The sequence below is a fragment of the Perna viridis genome, chromosome 9 (genome assembly GCF_037379345.1).
Source record: "Perna viridis isolate PV_CMFRI_1.1 ecotype Kerala chromosome 9, ASM3737934v1, whole genome shotgun sequence".
Taxonomy (NCBI): Eukaryota; Metazoa; Mollusca; class Bivalvia; order Mytilida; family Mytilidae; genus Perna; species Perna viridis.
In genome coordinates, this window is record NC_142453.1 from 41137419 (window position 1) to 41159078 (window position 21660).

The window sequence follows — 21660 nt, forward strand, 5'->3', positions numbered from 1 at the left end:
TACCTGATGAATTACCTGTAAATACAATATTTAACCACTGTTCAAGTCTCTAAATTTCCGAATCCTACCATGATTTTTAATGTAAATTTGTATTCTGTATTTGCTTATGCTTATATACTTGACTAAATATGTTTATACTAAGTCTCTAAATAAATTACTATAGTTAATTTCGATATACACACACGTGTGTGTGTGTGTGTGTGTGTGTGATGTGAAACGTCACAACTACATGTAGTTCCATCCCTCATAGTATAAATTCGTATTATAAAGTAATTAAATATGATTTAATAAATTAGGTTAATTATAAATTATGTTTTCCTTCCTGCGAGAGATAAAAAGATGCACTGTTATAAGTTGCATTGGAATTTGAAGAGACGTCCTGTCCAAATTATTTCCTCTGACCCGGCATTATTTTGATATTGATCTGTCGGGTTGGAGTCAGAATGATGTGTGATACAAAAAGTTGGATTTTATTGGTACTGCAGAATATAGTACTTCAAGCGCTTCGAACGACTGTGTTCTATCTAGTAGGATTCCGGAGTCCTTTTCGAGTATGCTGATACCACATTCATTTTACATGGTAAACCCAGCATATGGTGTGCGGCACTCCGCATTACTGCAGAAATACCACCTTTATGGAGAGCACATCATTCTGGTCTCAACCCAGCATTTCAATAGGAGGGTTACATTGTAGGTTCAGAAGAAATTAGGACTATCTGAAGCCTGAATGACTATCCTAGCACTTCATCTTGGCGATTGAGTGCAGTTAGTACCGATAAAACTGACCTTTCTAATGTTAAAAATTCAACATTTTCTTACATTAAAAATGCAGCTGTCTTTTTAACATTAAAAACCATATTTTAATATTTGAAATCCATTTTCTATTATAAAATTTAATTTCTTATTAAAAATGATATAAGAAATTAAATTAAATTCTTACATTAGAAATTAAAATTAGTTCTTATATTTCTATTTTTAGAACACTATTTTTCTTTTTATTAAAACTTGAACTTCTAATATCTAAAAATAAATTATAGCTAATATAAAAAATAATGAATTGCTAACATCCCTGTGCTAAAATTCAAAAATATTAATATATGTATATTAGAAAATCCTTTTTTTAATATCAGAAAAATATTTTTTTGATATTTAAAATTATTTTCTCATATTCAAATTTTATTTTCTATTATCAAAAAATCAATTTCTTGTTAGAAAAGAAATATTTTAGAAATTAAAAGAAATTCGAACTTTATAAATTTAAATAAAATTCTAATTAAAATTAGAAAAAAATTAAAATTATAAATTAGTGGTATGCTACGATTCAAGGAAAGGCGTTCAAGACGTTCGTTTTTCCGACAATTGTTAATTATGAAACAATACAGTTTTTTTTATTCTTTTATCTTTAATTGAAAACAATTGTATGGAGTCTTGACCCCCCCCCCCTCAATATTCATGCCTCTATTTTAAATTTTCGGTCCCTATTAATTTCATTTAGGCCCCCTTAAGTCAACTGAAATCCATAGATTTCAAATCACAACAATTTAACTACCTGATCACAGGTACATACGTTTGGAGGAAATTTGTTTATTCGGCATCAATATACAGGAAATGAGCCGTTTATCGACCGTTAACCGGGGGCGCATAAAATGAATATACAATATGTGCCAGGGGTGGACCCAAGGCAGAAATTTTTGAAAGACGGGAACCTATCCAGTATCAAATAAAACTTCTCTACAAAATCGGGGGATTGACTTCAGGGATGCCCGCGACCACTTTCTCTCTGAATCAAACCCCTATATTGAAATAATCAATTACAATCTTAAATCGTTATGTCGGAAATGCATCCCCGAGAGTGGAACCCTGATTTCCTGCATGCTGGATTTGGTTCAACCCATCTTGACTATAAATGCCAGGTAATATAGCCTAATGCCATTCTGGGATTGATATGTATAAAAATTATATATTTAATTGCTATAAAAACACAAGTAGCACTTAATTACAGTCACTCCAAATTTTACTAAGGCGAAATGGGAACAAGCCTTTGTTTTTACCATTCTTTGTTTTGAAATTTTGGAAGTATTACTTCATAAATTAGGTAAGTCATAATTTTTTTATCCCTGTACAATCTATCCCAATTTTTAGACTATAATCATTTGTTTATAAAACATAACCTGGTAGGTTTTTAAAATCTAACTTGCCAAGAAAAACTGTACAATTGTATTTATGTGTATAAAATTACTTAAATTTTATACTGAAAATTCTGATTAAACATTTATCTGCCATTTCTTTGAAAAGGAAATCAAGGTATAACCAGGATTCGAAAGGTATAATGTCCTATATACAGGGGCGGATCCAGGATTTCAGATTAGGGGGCGCACAGTTAAAATTTTTTTAGGTTAAATTTTTGAAATATTCTTCTAGGGGGGTGGGGGCGCACGCCCGCCAGGCCCCCGCCTGAATCTGGTACGTCTAAAAACCGCTCAGGACATCCTGAGTGCACTCAAGACATGAAAATGCACTTCAATATGCAGTGAGGACTGCGTATTTAAATTACTGCATAGTATTAAACAATGTGAACTATGTGCATCAACTTGGTTGTTAACGTAGGCACGGGTTGTGGCTTCCATTCAACTGCTCTCTTAAACACATTATTTATAGACTCGCAGTTATTGTTTGTCCATAAGCGATTATGCTTTAACTGCATTTTAGGTTTCCAAACATAATCTTCCAACCTGTCCCGTAGGCGAGAATTGCAATAGTTTGGAAAGAAAGGGTATTTTGAACACATGATGTCAGCTAAACTGTTGAATTCTGTCTTGTCATTGGCATTTATGAACCCTTTACAACCAAATATTTCGGACACTAAATTTGATCTTTCTTTATCGTTGACACCGACTTTATTTTTCAAATGTTCGGACACATTGTCTTTGATGTGTTTAGTGCAAAGAAGACGCTTTATGTTGGGGAACACGTCATCAATGGCTTTAGTCAAACCAGATTCGTCGTCACTGCCGATGTTGACCATAGACATAACTTCTAGCACCTCTTCTGTAACATTACTGATCGCTCCTACTCGAGCCTTTTTCTTTTCGTTGTAATTCAAATTTCAAATAATTTATAGTAAACGTTTATCGATTGACAACCAAAATAACTTAGTGTGAAATTTGAATGTTTATCAACTGAAATACCTCAATTAATCTCTGTAGACTCTCTTCATAGCTGAACCTGGGTTTGGAAGACCCCCAAGGACGCCACGTTTTACAGATATATGCGATAATGTTGACAATAACTTTTTCGCACACATATTTATTATAAAATGATAATTTTCTCAAATTTCTCAGAAAGTTCGAATTATAAAGAAAAAGAAAATCTGCAACTAAGTTTACCGAAACCATGTGCTATTCTTTTTAATTAAATAAAACAACAACAACACGCTTGTTTGTGTATACACCAAGCGTTACTACAAGCCGTTTTGCAAAACGTAACCATTGTAGATCAGTGTTACTTAATTATTCGAAAAGGATATCAAAGAAAGTGAGCATCTTCAATCAACGGCTTCAATCTCAATAATTACCTCAAGATTACAACATGAAAGTAAGCTTTAATCCTTTTAATACGACCGCGTCAACTGTCTTTCATTAAGACGGTTTACGATTTTCTTTTCTATTTTTATTTAACATTTATAAATATCAACATGCCCCATTGCAACATTAACCACAATAAACAATAGTCACGCATGACGTGTTCTCTGAATTCCGACCAGCAAAATGGCACGTGTCGATTAAAGTCCGTGTAACTCTTTAATTTCAGTCTTTATTACATTCAAAATCGTTTTCTAACGTAAAACAAATAAATATCTTTCCATTGGTACTCTTTATTTCAGATTATAGATGATATTTCATGTCCTGATTGCACTCAGGACTCCTGTGCGGTGTTAAGACGCACCGCGCTTGTGGTCTCAGTATCGTATTAATTTTCCCATAGACTTCTATAGTGAAGTGCATATTTTTAGGATATGTAAATTGATTCAATAAAACTTTCACTTATGTAGCATTTCTAAGGACATGTGAAAAAATAATTTCCCGCAAAGAAAATAGGGTGAGTCCACGAAGATCGGACAGAAAAGTAGTCTCGAACTATAAATAGCCATTTTCCCTACTTTCACTTTCGTTTTGTACTCACCAAACCAACCTTTTCAGTGGAAAATTTTTATGATATTATGTTAGATTTTCTTTTTAAAAAGTTCTTCATCTTACAGTGTGATGTTTGCTCTATTTTATAAGTCATTGTTCATATCTTTTGACAAAATATTAGTTTGTAGAGAGGCAAAAAGAAAATGCACTATATTTTTATAGCATCCATGTTTTGAACGTACACCTGCTCAGGGATATGCAATACGATACTGGTACCTTGTATCCGCCTCTGATATAGGTGTCATACCACTATTTCTGGTCTCCATTACTTTCTATGTTCAATTCAGCTTTTTATAAGGCTCAAATTTTTTTACATTAGTACTGATGGTGCTAGAGGGGTATCATTATTTATGATGGTCACCCTTTACCTTAACTCTCATAAAAATATCAACATACCTTATGTGCCTTCTAAGAAAGAACGGTAAAGTGAAAGTAGACAGGTGCAGAAATCACTTCTTTCGTTTTGAAATTTAGCCATATCAAGGGGCTTAGAGTTTTTGTTCAGAATGGTTCTACCCTACACTAAATAAAGAAAATGAAGTTTTTAGAGTATTGCTGATTCATTGAGCTTTAAGATGACACTAAGTTTGTATACCTCTACTAAACAAGGAGAATGATAGGGTGCAATATTGGGACTACTTCGTGTCATTACAAACTACTTTCTTGTATGTTTAGGCGACTGGTTTCCGAAATAGTGGTATTACACCATTACATTTTGTATGCTCATCCGCTGAGTTACTCAATTATTGTCACGTGTGGTGTATACAATGTCAGCATGACTTCATTTTATTCTTAATACTGTGTCCGTAATTGTTGTAAGTATTTGATTTATGAATAAGAAAGAAACACAAATATCACGTTCTATTTGACTTGGGAAGAGGGGAAACTTACCGCTATAACCTTGGTTCCCTTGATTACTCTTCCAATAAACAATGTAATGAGATGATCCGCTGTAACAGGTCACATTTTCCACGCTTTAAATTACATGATACGGATAAGAAAATCAGAGTGTTATTGTATGATATAAAGGGTTATATGTCAAGCCAAAGTGGACAAAAAGAAATATTTTGTAATATTAGAAAATATTTTATATATTAGAAAATATTTTATATATTATTTTATATTATATATTATTTTGTAATATTAGAAAATATTTTTTAATATTAAAATTCATTTTGTAATATTAGAAATTCATTTTGTAATATCAAAAATTCATTTTGTAATATTAAAATTCATTTTGTAATATTAGAAATTGATTTTGGAATATCAAGAATTCATTCTGTTATATTATAAATTCATTTTCTAATGTTACAAATTCCCATTTAGTAATAATACAAAATAGCACACATTTAGTAATATTACAAATTGAATTTGTGATATTAGAAAATTAATTTATAATATTACAACATCGCTTTGCAATATTGCAAAAATCATTCATATTTTTTTGCTATTACAAAATGATTTTCTAATATTAAAAACATCGTTATTGAATACCACAAATCCATTTTCTAATTTTAGAAAATCCATTTCTAATATTAAAAAATCCATTTCCAATATTAAAAAAATATTTTTCAATATTAGAAATTCAATTGCATTTTTAATGTGAAATAAAAAAAATGATTTTTTTAATATCAAAAAAGGTTTTGTAATATGAGAAATTAAATTGTGATATTATTGCTTGTTTTTGTAAAGTTTTTGAGAATATGATAAGTTGTGCGTGTTTAAACGACCGCTTAGTGTGAATGCAGTGCACCAGTTTGGGGGGGGGTCTGAATTTATTGATCTTGCCCCGAGGTCAGACATCTGCGCTTGTTACCTGTAAGACAGTGCGGGATCACATAATAATTAAATTTGATAAAGAAATATAAATGAAGAATTTCAGTATTCACATTGAATAGGACTATACCCATAAACGTACCTTCTTTTTTAATCCTACAATTATAATTTTTGTGCCCATTTTGTCTGAAGTTGCATTTCTGGGGAAAATTTCCTTAGTGAAGAAGCATTGTAAAAATGAAAAATATAATGAATATAGTTTGTTAAAGTCAATCAGTTAACAAAAATAATCTCCAGCGCCGAAACCCAGAAGGGATTACTCCCTGCCACTGAATACAACTAATATAACATACTCCTGAATTAACAACTTTAAATAACAACAGGATGTTATTTGGGAAGGTTATTTGTCTACTGGGCTACTACAGCTGTACTGGTAATTATCAGTCATGTACATGGTATAAGGTAATCAACATACATGTCACCTTGTGTATTAACACTGTGTATTTCACTCCTAGATTTCAAATTTATCTTTTTTATACTTTTTACACTATTCTATAATTTTATACTGAAGCAAAATTAAGTCAATTACGGCCAATTAAAGAACAGTTTTTAGACAGATGTTATAATTTTGCACAGACAACTACTCAGAGTAAACCTAGACCACACAAATCTTTGAAATTTTGAAAATTTACTGTAACTTAAAAGTTGTATGTTTAAGTACTGGGGACATCAGTAAGAGCTGTATAAGTTTAGGGTTTGACACTTAACTTTTCTGTCTATGTAGCCCACAGGACTATTTGATAGATAAAGTAAGTGGTCCTGAAATTGTTTTGGGATCCTCTCCTTAGAGCTAACTAAATAAAAAAAAATAGATAAGGTTGCCCTGAGGACTACCAATTTAAATTTCAAGGTTGTCCTCCAATGTAAGGTAGGCATTGCTTTACAGGCCACAGTTATTGTCAAACCCTGAAGTTACTTTTATTCAAAGCTGCTCTCCACTACACATGAAGTATAGCTACAGCACCGACTTCCATTCAGAAATTGAAAAAGTAGATTCAAGAACACACAAATGATTGATATGAAACACAAGGTTAAGTTTTGTTAGTGTTTTTCCTAAGACCTTGATAGTGGTGTATTAAGTCTTCAGATTTTGCAGTCTTTTTATGTATGGTGTTGTCATTTTTGTCCTTAGACACTTGGTTGATGTGGAATAACTTTGATATTTAAGTTGAGTAAATTTATCTTACTAAAGTTTTAAAATAGGTCTCCAATACACAAAAGGAAGGTTGGTATTGATTTTTAGGTTATGGTCCCAACTGGTTTGGAATTAATGTATAGGCCAAAAGTAATTTAAATGTATTTATGGATCTCTGTGATATTGATCAACAAACTTTATATCACAAAAGAAGAGTAGTGTTCAACTTTTTTGAGTTAGGACATGTACCGTTAGGATTAAGGGGGTCGGTATATTTTCGATTTTAATCCTTTGACCTTAAAGACGCTCTTCTATGGAAACACAAGTAACCTGATCACAATTCTGTTTTCCAATTGGTCAAATACTGATAACTTAGTAGCGTTCGAAAAAAAAATGTTTCAAAAATAGAAATGGTACATGTATGTCATGTGTTATTTCCTGAATGAAATGTGAAAAATAAGTAAAAGGAAACAATTTTACTGCATCAGCTATTTATATTAAAGAAAGGACTTATTTACAGTGCCAAAAACAACCATTTTCCAAATGCATGACAATAATTTTACAATAAATGAATGAATCTCTTTGAAATTACAACAAGTTGCAAACCACCAAAGAAAGACTGGGACTTTTTTTTAGTTGTGATTTGAACAAGTTGGTAATTAAGGGCTAAAAAGAGAAATTGAACAGACTCCTAATGTCTGGATTACTTCAGTAAAAAAACAACAAGAATGGATCTCTTTGAAATTTTACCACAAGGTGCCATACCACCTCCCCCAAATGACGATTTTGAATGAATTTGGTGGTTGTGATTCAAACCTTTTAGGAGTTAAAGACCAAAAGAGGCCCACAGTTTTGTCATTCTAATCAAATTCTTATCATGTGTCAAATGTCTAACCACAATTAAAGTTCCAATTTTTCAAGCTTGACATGCTTTAGTAGTGTTTCAATACTTGCCCAAACTGTTTGGGTTCAGGGTTGAACTTCTGTGGCTGTATCAAGCTGTGCCCATGCGAAGCATTTTTCATAGGTCATAAAGAGAAATTCTGCAGTGTAATTTGGAGAACATATTTATTCAGTTGACCAAAAATGTATAACCTCTCCTACCAATTCTTCTTGGAAATATTGCAAGGCTTTTTTTTACCTTAAGAAACTAATACTTCACTCTTTTTCATATAAAATGGACGAATTCATATACTTGTAGAGATAAACTTTAGACAAGGAAATAAGCAGAATCAGAGGGACTTAACTGTAATCAACTGTGCCATGCTAAGTTGTTCACATGTCAAAAAATGGATGCGACTTGGTTTGACAGATCAGTGATCAATGACGATCACAATTTTAGTTCTGTGAATTTGTTCAGGTACAATGTACTGTATATTGTTTTTTTTTGTAAATGTTAACAGTTATTGTGATGTTATGCATTGTCCTTAATAGGTTACATCAAATGATTTCTGAAAATTTTGTATTTTTAGGTTGTTTTACCCCCTCAAAGACTGGGAGAATATAGGAAATCACTCTCAGTCCATATTTCTTGTAATCCTTACTCTTCATAAACTGCTCTAGGGATTTTAACAAAATTTTATAGGGAAATTGGGTATCATATGCAGATGTGCATGAGGGAATATGATGATGTTTAATTTGCCCCGAATGGATGCTGATTTTGTTACATATCTGAATTTAAAAAAGAGATTTTGATTTTGATAAGGAATCAATAAACAAAACTGAATTTGGACCAAAAATACAAAAATAAAAAGGCAATTTTTTGGGTGTGGCCCTTTGACCCCTTCAGAGTTCTCCCCATAATTTTTAAATAGCACAGTACTTACTGGCATAGCACAGCTCTTTTCCCTTCCTCCAAAATTATAGCACAGTGCCCATAGTGCATAATAATTTAAATTAATTACTGATAGCACAGTGCTAAGAAATCATAGTGTTGCAAAGAACAGTGCCATAATGGCCTGGGGAGAACGCAGCCCTTATAACTCGAAAACCTTAAGAAATATCTATAATGTGATTGAAAAATGCAGGCAGGGATTTTCTAAGAAATCCATGAATTAAAAATTTTGAAATCGGACCAAAAATAAAAAAGTCAACTGTGAATTGTGTGTGCGGGGTGGTTGACTCCTTGTAACTCAAAAAGGTCAAAAATGCGTCAAATTATCAAATTTGATGATCCATTTGTTTACCAGATTAAATAAGGAATACAATAAAAGGAATTATAAATATCAAACACAACTTAATAGTGAATTGTTATTTCTCTGAAGTTCTTTACAATTATAATAATCTTATATATCAAGCACATATTGGTTTCAGAGTAGTTGAGCTTGAGCATGTAAAACTTAGTTAAAATCAGTTAGAATTCATTTGGGGTAAATTAAACATTTTTATGATGCCCATCTGAACAGCAAAAATAGTGTACTGCTACTGAACATTTATATTTAGCCATAAAAGAATTTAACATAATATTACTACATGTATTTTATAAACCACTTGGTGGTCTCAGGTAAATGTGCTTATCATAAGGAATGGAGATCATGAGTTTGATCCCTGGCGGAATCACACCAAAGACTTTAAAATTGGCAGTCACTGCCTCTCCGTCAAGCATACCCAATTTCAAGAGATAGATAGAGTGACAGCTGGTTTGCACAGTCAAAATGATGTGTAAAAGTAAGGTGACATGCCTTCCTTCAGCTGTTGCTTCTGTGAGCTACCAAATGAAGATCCGCCTAAGCGTGTTGAACTAGTACAAAACATACTTTGTTTGATCGGCAATGAAATGCATTAAATATCTGCCATTGAATGGTAATCCATAATCAGTCAATCAATATCTTATCAATAAAATCATTCTCTATGCAATACACATCAATAAAGGAACTTTTAAAAGACAAAATCAAAATTTGCATTGTCTTAAATAACAAATCTTGCTTTCTGTTATTTATTAATAATTCAAATACTTATTAAAAAAGCCGTGAATACCATTGTATGTCATTGTAACTGCCTTCAGATTCTTTCTGGTATGCAGGTATGTGTACATAATGTTCTATAGAATATATCTTACGCAGATTTTTTTCGTAATTGACTCAGAACTTCCGTACTTAGATTTCTCTATTGTAGGAGCCTACATGTTTTTTGTTGTGAAAGTTTATTCTCAAGACCAGACAAGATGGACCTATTACACAGCGAATCCAGTTGTTGGAAAAATCTGGTTTGCAGTTTATGACAATGCGTTACACTAGTTTCATTCATAAAACTTTAAAATCATTCCATGAACTAACTATTCATTGCAATTATGTATATTTTGCCAATACCACAACAAATATTGTGGACACTTGATGTTGACACAAGTATAAAGGAAAATAAATAGATAATATATAAATATGATTTTTATTTTGATCAGTCGAAGTTTTTATTAGATTCCAGCAAAATAAACACATACTTAAGAATATATCTCATATCAGTTGGAAAATCTCTTTTATCAGTGTCCAACTATTAAGAAAAAAAGAACAGCCATGATTATTATAAATTTAGATAAAACCTGTGTCCAATAATGTAGCAATATCTTCTAAGATACACGGAGCTGCATATTTACATATATAAGATAAAACAAATGAACAAATGAAGTCAGTCAAGTTTCAATATGGCAATCTTCATTTAAAATTAACTTTGTTGTCCTGTTGGAAATGGTCTAGAAAGTTGGGAGATACTTCCTGTGGAATACATGTACATGTAGTCCCTACAAGTACTGTTTGATAACTATTTCATATAATTTAATATAATATTTTCGTTTTTACTGTCAAAATCATAATATATATATATAAATATCTAAATATCTAATACTGGTATTTAAGATTTAAACCATCTGATTGCATTGATGCATATTGATAGGTTTCATAATGATTACCAATAATCAGAGTTTATCTTAGAAAGAAACAACAGAAGCTGAGAGTGTCATGGTATACAGTTTTTGTACCTTTGACATTGACATGTCAGTAAAAAGCTTGGTTTTCAGTTATATTGGTGAAGTTTTGTAAAATGTTTAAAGTTCCTGTTCTACCTTTATATTTAATCGCTTGAAATTCATGACTTCTAGATTTGTATTCACTACAAAGAGGGTTTTAGTTGATATAGGACTAATAACTCAAGAATGCTTTAAGCCACTTTTGAGTATTGTTGGTATCATATTTGACCTCTAATTTCGATAATTCAAGTTCTTGATTTTTAATTTAATTTGATTTGCCTTGTACAATTTGACTTTTAAAACTTCCAATTGGAAAGAAAAATTCCTATAGGAAAATTGTCTTCCAATTGGAGCAAATAATTGATAAGTAATTCCCATTGGAATGACAATGTTCCAATTGGAAATCAATATTCCGATTGGGATATTTTTTCCAATGGGAAAATTAATTTTCCAACTGGAATTATTTTCTCCAATGGGGAGAAAGTTTCCAACTGGAAATTTTGTTTTCCATTGGAAAAAGTAAAATTCTAATGGGAAAACTGGTTTTCCAATTAGAAAGTCAATATTCCAATCGGAAATCAAGTTTTCCTATTGGAATAAATTTTCCCATTTTTTTTTCAAAACTTAAAGAATATGTTTACTATCTTCACAATGAAATTATTATATTTGTTTTTTCAATTTAATTCCGCACAGTTTGGTGCACAATATAATATATTTACTCCAAAAGTGGCGATTTAGGGATTTGCAAAAATTAGAATTGCAAATTTAAATTAGAAAGAGTTTAGTGCTGTATTTATTAATGCTTACAGTGTGAATGTGGTTATATTCAATACCTATATACTATTGTATATCATTTTAGTGCTTATGATTAAGATAGGACTTATATGAGATTTACCTTCATTAATAGCTTGTATTCTGGATAGTGCTTTTGTATACTTATATGTACTCTTAACTGTTTTCTGTATGTGTCATGATTTATTGTGTTTTAACTTTTTATCTTCAACATTTCTGTGTATGTGCTTGTATGCGTGCATGTATAGTATTAAAATGTAATCCATAAAGTTCTTTGTATTGCTTAAAGATATGAATGTATTGTATGCTATCGTAAATGCTCCTTCTTAAAAATAAATGATATTTTTTACTTAAACATTCTACACGCCATTTATATGACTTTTACACCAGTGTCCACCACACTTTCCCTGAAATTACACGTTGAAAAGGTTATTTATTTTCGTGTCTCTTATTTTGGTAATTATAGTTATCTCATACACAGTTACGTATGCACAATAAAAAAGTCGAACGCCTTCCTGATCGTTATCCACATCGGCTAGTGCTACTTCCTATCAACAAATAATTTCCTGAAAGTATAATTGATTTGAACAAAATACATCTTACTAAGCTAGTATAACATTATTTTCACAGAAAACACAATATTAATGCTACAGGCATATGCTTTTCTTCTACAGGCGCATGCAGGCGTATTTATTTAAATTACTTTGAGATATTTCAACCAAACTGGTCCCACAGGAGTGGATCCAGACGCATTGAAAAGAAGAGGTGCCAGCCGGGTTCCTCAGAAAAAGGGGGTTCGCTAAGACATTAGTTACCATTTTTGTCCATATTACACACTAAAATTACAAATTTTCCAAAAAGGAGGGGTGTCAACTCCTCTGCACCCGCCCTCTGGATCCGCCACTCTCCTATACATTATTTTTGTTACCGTAGTTGTGAATGCATAAGCCCAGACTTTCATACTTCTGGCAATGGTAAAATGTAATGGCGGAAGTCGGCTTAATCTATCACGGATAAAAAGACGGCTTTTCAATTTGAATACTAAAATTAAACACCATGTTTGATAGTACTGTAGGATGTCGCAATCGTTGTTAGGGGTAGTTATGACGGATTGTTATCTCCCTTACTACAAGCTGATACTGCTTAACGCTTGTTCGTATTTTACCTTTTTGAGTTCTTTCACTTGTAAGAAAAATTCGATTCGTGCCATAAAAGGAACTTCTCATATTTGTGGCCGAAATCTCCAATTTACAATAGGGAATTTGTAAAAGAATATAAGAATTATTGCTATGTGTTGCATTGAGAAGCCTTAAATATAAAGTAATTTCAAAAAGGGTCATTTTATTGTTCGTGTTCTTCTGTTATAAAATGATCTATAAATATGCATATCTAAAACCTATTTGTAAACTGCACGCACAATGGACGATGTAACATTTTGCCAAAAACTTACTTATACTGTATGTGTTCAAATTGTATTTCAAAGAACATATTAAATTCTCAAAACACTAATATAAAACGAACACATGAATGTGTATCAAAATACACGTTTGACAACATACGAGAAAAAATTAAATCACGGCTTCAATTTAAAACGGAAACACTTTTGAACAATTAGTAATTGGTTTTGAAATAATTCAACAAATATTTCCTGATTAGAGTTTTGAGAGTGACTAAAATATAATAAATTCCCGGAAAAAAAAGTTTTTTTTTAATTATGTAGTTCACATCAACGGAGTCTGTGACGCTTAGTTTTGAGAAAAAAGCCAGATTCCAGAACAATGTGACTGATATGCATCTAATATCGTTATTAATCATCCCTCTGAAAATACTCTTGCTTTTCGTTTATGCAACCAGTGCTGTTAGTGGGAATCAACAAAACTCGTGCCCGAAATACAACAGGTTTGTTTTAATGACTAATCTTTTAATTTGGGGGTTCATGTGAAATGTTTAGATTTGGACAGGCTTTAGATTCAGCTGCACTGACCAGGTAGGTGTTTACGTTATACAAAGGGTATCAAACAGCAGGCCAAGTTTACATATCTTTTCTATTGAACATTTACATTGTTCCAATTCCATGATAAAGTAAAAACTAGGGAACTCACCTTACAGTTGACACAGAAACACAGCCCTTTATGTCAACGGTATATGGTAGGAAATCAAGAATGGACATTTAATGTTAAAATATGCAAAAGTTACAACAAAAATCTGAAACATTAGTACATCTTCAATGTAGCCACCGTCAAATACTTGAAAAAAGATTGATCTACTGAAATGCAACTCGAACACCACTAAAATCTGGGAGCAACGACCAAGTGTACCGACTGTCTGTGTGATGCTAATTGCAAAATCGAAATTCATAAGCTATTTGAATGTAAAAAGTATGACAATCATAGATAAACATTCTTGAACTTTATAGACAACTATTGTTCAAATTTCGTCTTTTTATCACAACGAGATACATTTATTCGGTTAATGATAAATGAAATTGAGGAGGTAATCAACGAACTTTCAAACTTCACATGTTTATCTACAAAAGTAAGAACCCTGTAATTAATATACACCTGTGTAATATTGGCAGAGAAATTTTATTTGCACTTTTATGGTTTCATCTGCAATTATATTGTATATGTATGTTAATTATTTTGCAGTTATATATGTACGTTGTATTTGCCACAAGTGTCATATTATTTTTTTTAATAAATTATTCTATTCTGTTCTGTTCTGTTCTATTCTATTCTATTCTATATCATAGTTTGCATGGTATACGGAATATATTAACTGTGTCAAACAAATCTTTCCGTTAGATAGGGGCATGTTTATGAATCTTTGAAGAAATTTCAGGTTTCAGAAGGCAGACGGAACGTATTATCAAACTCTGACCCATGTCTGTTGTCCAGACTACAGAGAGGTGAACGACATATGTATTGGTAATATAAACACTTCTGGATACTACTTCTAAGCTGTCTAAAATGTTCAGTATTTTCAAAATTTCAAGACACATGGACAAAAAGGCCTGCGTTTAATACATTTTATAAAGCGTGGCTGGCACAAGCAAGAAATATATAACACTACCGGAAGTAAATAAATCAGGCCACATCGAATACTGTAGTTCTACTGACAACAATTGAAAATTTATTTAATATGGTACCGAATGAGCTACAATTTTAAATTTTTGTTTTCCAAATTGTGCTTTTTTTTCAAAGGCGAAGTTCTGTCGCAATATCTTTGCAATTAACTGTCAACAGAATAGCGTTTACACTGGTCTATATTATAACGTTTATCGTTAACTGAATCAGGTTAAAATATATACTAGTATTCTACTACCACAGCGTGTGACCCTGGTTATTATGGACAGAACTGTAGCCATAAATGTGTTTCTGGTAACTATGGACAGGGATGTAAATTAACATGTCAGTGTAACAGTCAACAGACATGTCACCACATGGACGGTTGTGTCTGCAAAGCTGGTTTAATGGGACCCGGATGTAAACAAGGTACAGTGAAAGAGTCCTGGGCCTACGTCTCACTAACTACTTCCAGATCCAATGGCCACCCCAATGTAGTAGCAAAAACACACTGAACCTAGAAATATGCGTTATTTGCGTGCATTCTGATCAAAAGTAGTCAAAATAAAGCTGAGAATGTGTACTTTAATTAATTCACTATAAAAGTGTATGAATATTGTTTATATGTGTGAGTAATTTGCCTCCATGATGTCAGTTGCCAGAAAAGGTAAAATGTTGATGATCGGTATTTTTTAATCAAGTTAATTTTGTGATGAATTTCTACGGTCATCGTACCAGTAGAATAATGATTTTGAAAGTCTTATTTTCCAAGCTTTGCAATGGTATGCAACTTTGAGGTGTAGTTTGTCCTGGAAATTTACAGGAAAACATTGAAAATTACTTGTTTAACATGTAAAGTAATGGAAACGTTGGAAATGGTTAGTGAGATCCTAGCTGATCAAGAGATTCATCCGTTGGAATAAGTTATCCACTGGATAAGTGTAATACTATACAAATTAACTTATGGACAAATATTATTCAATGGATAAAGTCTTGAACAACCGCGATGGTTGAAGTATATGTTGATGCGGCCTTGCCTTTAAAAAAGATATTATTTTGCTTCTTTATAAGAAACCTAGAATTCTTCAGTTGCGTGCATGAATACTCGTGTTCAGCCTCGGTGAATAGAGTGATAAATTAAAATTTGATTGCACATGACTGTATGCAAATTATCCAACTTTAGAATACTCAAAGCTGAGATCCTGTAATCGAGTTTAAAAATATTGTCTTACACATCTACACTTCTCACTTACTGAGTAATAGACAACACTTACTGTAAGTAATTTGTTCTAAAAAGAATGAACATCCTGCAAGAAGATAACCATTTCTGTTCATTTACTGTTTGACCAGTGATTTCGATCGAATCAAGTATGTGATCATGAAGTGAATGAGGTTTGCTAAAGAAGAACTCTATTAGGGATTTAATGATATATAAAAGGACTGATTTTTAGTTCCTTGATGTGTCCTACGACTACTTCCTTGTCTGTTGTTATGTTGGTTTTTTTACATGTACATGTAACATTGTTTTGTTCACGGATGTATCCTGGGGTACCTAGTATATACAAGTAACAATGTGGAAAACACAGTAATTACATCACTCGCAAAAACAGGGGTGTACACTTTAATATCATCAGGTTATCGAACATTATCTATTCACACATGTAAATGTATTGCTTAAAATACTTTACAGTATGCGAAGAAGGACGTTTTGGTGAGAGATGCCGGGAACACTGCCAATGTTCCAAAAATTCAGAATGTAATCACGTGACTGGTGACTGTAAATGTGACCCAGGATATGATGGCAGAACATGTCATGACCGTAAGTTACATCTGTTCTGGTCATAAAAGTGTACCAATTCATAAAGAAGTCAAACACTGTCGACGGTAGAGGTGACTCAATGTGCAGAAAAACCCACCAAACAAACGATCCTTTTTAACTACATACGCCATATGTTTACGCAACAATTGTCCTTTCTGCATGCATATCTATATTTTGGACAAAACCATACATTCACCCTACTCTAAATCAGTCAAATAAATAACGATAGCTCTTCCTAAGTACCAATGTCATGTACAATCTTCTAGTATACAATCCTTACCTGAAAATTGCAAAAAACCAAAAGACAAACGAAGACAAATTGGTTTTTGACATTCACGAATCACCGCCTCTACGATATTTATAAAGATTTCTTTGTCAAAGTTAGACAAAGTGCATGTACAAAGGACTATGAAAATATAAATTTTAGTCATGTCATATACATGTACATCCCTTTATTTCTACAATTATGTATAAGTAGATACATACATGTAATTATGTCGTTTATGATAACGTATTATGTTCGGAAAGATTAATACTATGTTGCAGTCTGCTTTGAACGTCACTATCATAAAAGTATGCAAAGTAATTGACTTATTATAATTACAGAGAAAAAATCTTTAATTTTCAATTAACGCACTTTTTTTCAAATATATCTTCAATTTGTGGAAGGATTTACCAGCTTTTATATAACCTTATATTCTTATTCTTTAAGCAACAGTCTACATGTACATGTTCGTTGTAGTTATCTTTCTTTACATGTATATAATGCATTTAATTTTTCCCATTATAGATTGTAGCTACCCAAAGTATGGACCAAAGTGCGATCGCAACTGCTACTGCCCTAAACACAATTCATGCCACCCCGTAACTGGTGAGTGTGCATGTCCAGCGGGTTTCAACGGGAATGATTGTACAATTAGTAAGTAGCATTGATGTATGAGCAACTATAATATTGAGACAATCCGACTTTCTCATTTTCTATCTGGTAGTCAAAGGACAGAAAAAAAAGACTAAACAAAACAAAAAACAAAACAAAACAAAACAAAATAACAAATAATAAAAAACAAAAAACAAACAAACAAAAACAAAACAGACGCTAAGATCGATAAATAGATCTGACAGTTTGTGGCGGATAAAAAAAACAAAACAGAATAACCATTGACACACCTTCCTTTTTTATTGGAAAACTTGTCACTGTGTAAAATTGACAGAAAATGGCGAATAATGTCCTAGCACCCCCTTTTTCTGAAGAAACCCGGCTGACACCCTCATTTTTCAAAGTGTCTGGATCTGCCCCTGACAATGTCCCCAGTCATAGATGAACATAATTGCGCGTCCATTATGTATTTGTTACATGTAGCATCTGTTTAAAATGTTTATTTCCAGAATGTCCAGAAGGAACATTTGGTGTAGACTGTGAAGGTAAATGTGGCTGTAGTAGTGGATCCTGTGACTTCATAAGTGGGAAGTGTACATGTTTCCCTGGATATTCTGGAAGATTTTGTAATGACGGTACTATATTCTTAAATAGAAGCAATATTAAATCTTTCTTTCACTACCATTAGTTATTTTAGAGGAGGAAATATCGTGGTTATATTATTACTTATACTCGATATTGATAAATTTTGTCGGCTACATAATACATGTATGTTACAGGGCAAATCCCCCTTATACAAATCCGGATATCTCAATTTGTCTAGTATAAATTGGAATTATGATTTGTACTGGATTGAAACAAGTCAGAAATCAGAATTCTAATTTCTACTAGGACAAATAGGAATTCCGATTTGCCCTGGGAGGATTCCGGATCGTCCTGGATTCCAATGCGCCCTGTAACATATACATATACATGTACAAATAATTAAAATGATCAGACAATCAAACGATGTCAAAATTTGTCAAAACTATCAAAGTGTTGAAATTACACATAACAATTAAAGCTGGTCATCTCATGTTAACAAAAAAGAAAACAAAAAGGAAGAAATACGCAAATTAAGAAATAGCGCTTATGTTAGGCAAAATCTGGGCAGATGATTAAAAAAATGTATTTTTAGAATGTTTGGATGGTTTTTACGGTGACCAATGTCAGCATCCGTGTAATTGTACTGTTGATAAACTTTGTCATCATGTGACCGGAGAATGCCATTGTTTGGCGGGTAAATCAGGACCAGACTGCACCGAAAACAATGAAGGTATATATAGATACTGTTCAAAGAGAACATCCGGACGTGTTGAATTGATAACATCTAAGTCAAGTAGAAACCAATAAAGTCTTAATATGTATCTTCCTGTTTTGTCGGCATGAATCATGAATTTGAACGAATCAACTTTACATTCACTTTAATCACGTGGTTATTAAAATGTATTATCAACTTATTATATTATATTATTAACTTTATCAATTAAATCATACTAATTGCGGATGCTGGGGATTTAACCCTCTCTTTTGTGGTAAAAAATGTAAAAAAAAATGTGTCCATTTCGTGCAAAATTTTTTTTCTGGACTTCCTTTCAAATATCTCTTGGTTCGCATCTGCTTACTGTATCACTTAAAATTTAAATGCACATTTTTTACTAACCCAGCCAGCCTCACGATAGAAGACTCTAAAACCACCTGCTACACCTACATGTATGTTCTTGTATATCATCATACTATAAATTGTTTTCGATTTGTATAGATTCTTCTACGACAGGGATAGTGATTGGCGTTGTGTTCGCCCTCTTCATTCCTACAGTGACAGCGGTCGTATTGTGTTATTTATATCAACGGAATTACCTTAAATGTCTTCAGGACTCAAAACATAATCAAGCACACGATGACGACAGCATTCATTACGAAGATATCGAAGACTATGCTGAAATTCCTGAAAGCAAGATGATTCAGAGTTATCCGTACAGCTATGCCGACGCCGACTCTGTTGCCCCACCCGTAAAACCACGTGAACCCACACGTACAAAGGCAACAAACCCATACCTCTCCTTGCCTGATGCCAATCGACTTAGTAAATTGTCCGCTGGTAGCCAGGAGAAGAGCGGTAGAAAAACCAAAGACTTGTCAAAGGACTTCACAGATCTGCTAAGGAATAACAAATATGAAAGTCACCAGGGATTTGATAAAGACAGGATCGGAAGTACCGTAAGTGTCGAGTCAATCTCGGGGTATCTTAAACCATCGTTTCAACGAAAAAAGAGTAACAAATTTCATCGTAGAAGAGCACACGTGATGACAGACAGAAATGGATACTGTGAAGAAGACGGCAAAGGTGAAAATGATGAACGAGGGTCGTACATTGAAATTTCCTTAGACAAGAAAGTCGATGAGAATGACTTTGAGAACAAACATAGCAATATTGCTGAAAGTAGTTAAGAAATTTGTAGTTGTAAAACATAACTTTGCGGAAAAACATGTGGTGAATTTGAGGAAAACTTTCCAATACATCTAACTAGATTATTATGTATGTTACCTTTTTATTTTACATGTAAATATATATAATAAAAGTTCTTGTCGACTTACCTTTAATGACAGATGGCCTCTATTTACAGCGATTTCGTTTTTTCCGTCCATTATGAGATTTAATATGAACACAAAGACCTTGTGGGTCTACTGGTTACATTCAAACATTTCCCTTGTAGATCACCCTGTGTAACTCAAACAGTTCCCTAGCGGATCACCCTGTGTAACTGAAACAGTTCCCTTGTATATCACCCTGTGTAACTGAAACAGTTCCTTTGTAGATCATCCTGTGTAACTCGAACAGCTCCCTTGTAGATCTGTTAAACTCAAACAGTTCTTTTGTAGATCACCCTGTGTAACTCAAACAGCTCCTTTGTAGATCTATGTAACTCAAACAGCTCCCTTGTAGATCTTTGTAACTCAAACAGTTCTTTTGTAGATCACCCTGTGTAACTCAAACAGTTCTTTTGTAGATCACCCTGTGTAACTCAAACAGTTCCCTTGTAGATCACCCTGTGTAACTCAAACAGCTCCCTTGTAGATCACCCTGTGTAACTCAAACATTTCTTTTGTAGATCACCCTGTGTAACTCAAACAGCTCCTTTGTAGATCTGTGTAACTCAAACAGCTCCCTTGTAGATCTGTGTAACTCAAACAGTTCTTTTGTAGATCACCCTGTGTAACTCAAACAGCTCCCTTGTAGAAATGTGTAACTCAAACAGTTCTTTCGTAGGTCACCCTGTGTAACTCAAACAGTTTTTTTATAGATTACCCTGTGTAACTCAAACAGTTCTTTCGTAGATCACCCTGTGTAACTAAAACAGTTCCCTAGTGGATCACCCTGTGTAACTCTAACAGTTCCCTTGTATATCACCATGTGTAACTGAAACAGTTCCTTTGTACATCATCCTGTGTAACTCAAACAGTTTTCTTGTAGATCACTCTGTGTAACTCATGTCTGTATGGCTTAATATCATGTGGCTAATATGGTTAAATAGTTCTCACGTGAACCTACCTGAAAACCTATGCTTCAAAACTATCACGTGGATCTACCTATATGACTTAAACAGTTCTCAAATATTACTAGTATGACTCAAACAATTATTCTGGAAACCTTCCTGTGTGACTGGAACAGTTTTCTGCTTGATCCACCTTATGACATAATTTTCTGTCAGTTCAAATTATATCAGGAGTTAGAATACGTACATGCTAGTATTCCCATGTTTAATGATAATTGTAGTATGGTTGGTTGGTTGTGTTATTGTAGAATGGTTGGTTGGTTGTGTTCTTACAGTATGGTTGGTTGGTTGTGTTCTTACAGTATGGTTGGTTGGTTGTGATCTTACCAAGTTTTCACATTTGATTATTTTCACTATATCTCATGATGATTTACCTGACATGTCTCGAA

At 32.9% G+C, this 21660-nt stretch overlaps 1 protein-coding gene across 1 annotated transcript; it reads left to right on the top strand.

Annotated features, from left to right (window-relative positions):
• The first annotated feature begins 13795 nt into the window (after nucleotides 1-13795).
• On the top strand, nucleotides 13796-20307 carry LOC148608542 (uncharacterized). The gene is made up of 8 exons (XM_088545752.1): nucleotides 13796-13813; nucleotides 14756-14822; nucleotides 15244-15408; nucleotides 16670-16798; nucleotides 17589-17717; nucleotides 18185-18310; nucleotides 18853-18990; nucleotides 19477-20307. The coding sequence occupies exons 3-8, from the start codon at nucleotides 15357-15359 to the stop codon at nucleotides 20163-20165; spliced, it is 1263 nt and encodes a 420-aa protein (XP_088401878.1). The 5' UTR covers nucleotides 13796-13813; nucleotides 14756-14822; nucleotides 15244-15356; the 3' UTR covers nucleotides 20166-20307.
• Nucleotides 20308-21660: the final 1353 nt, after the last annotated feature.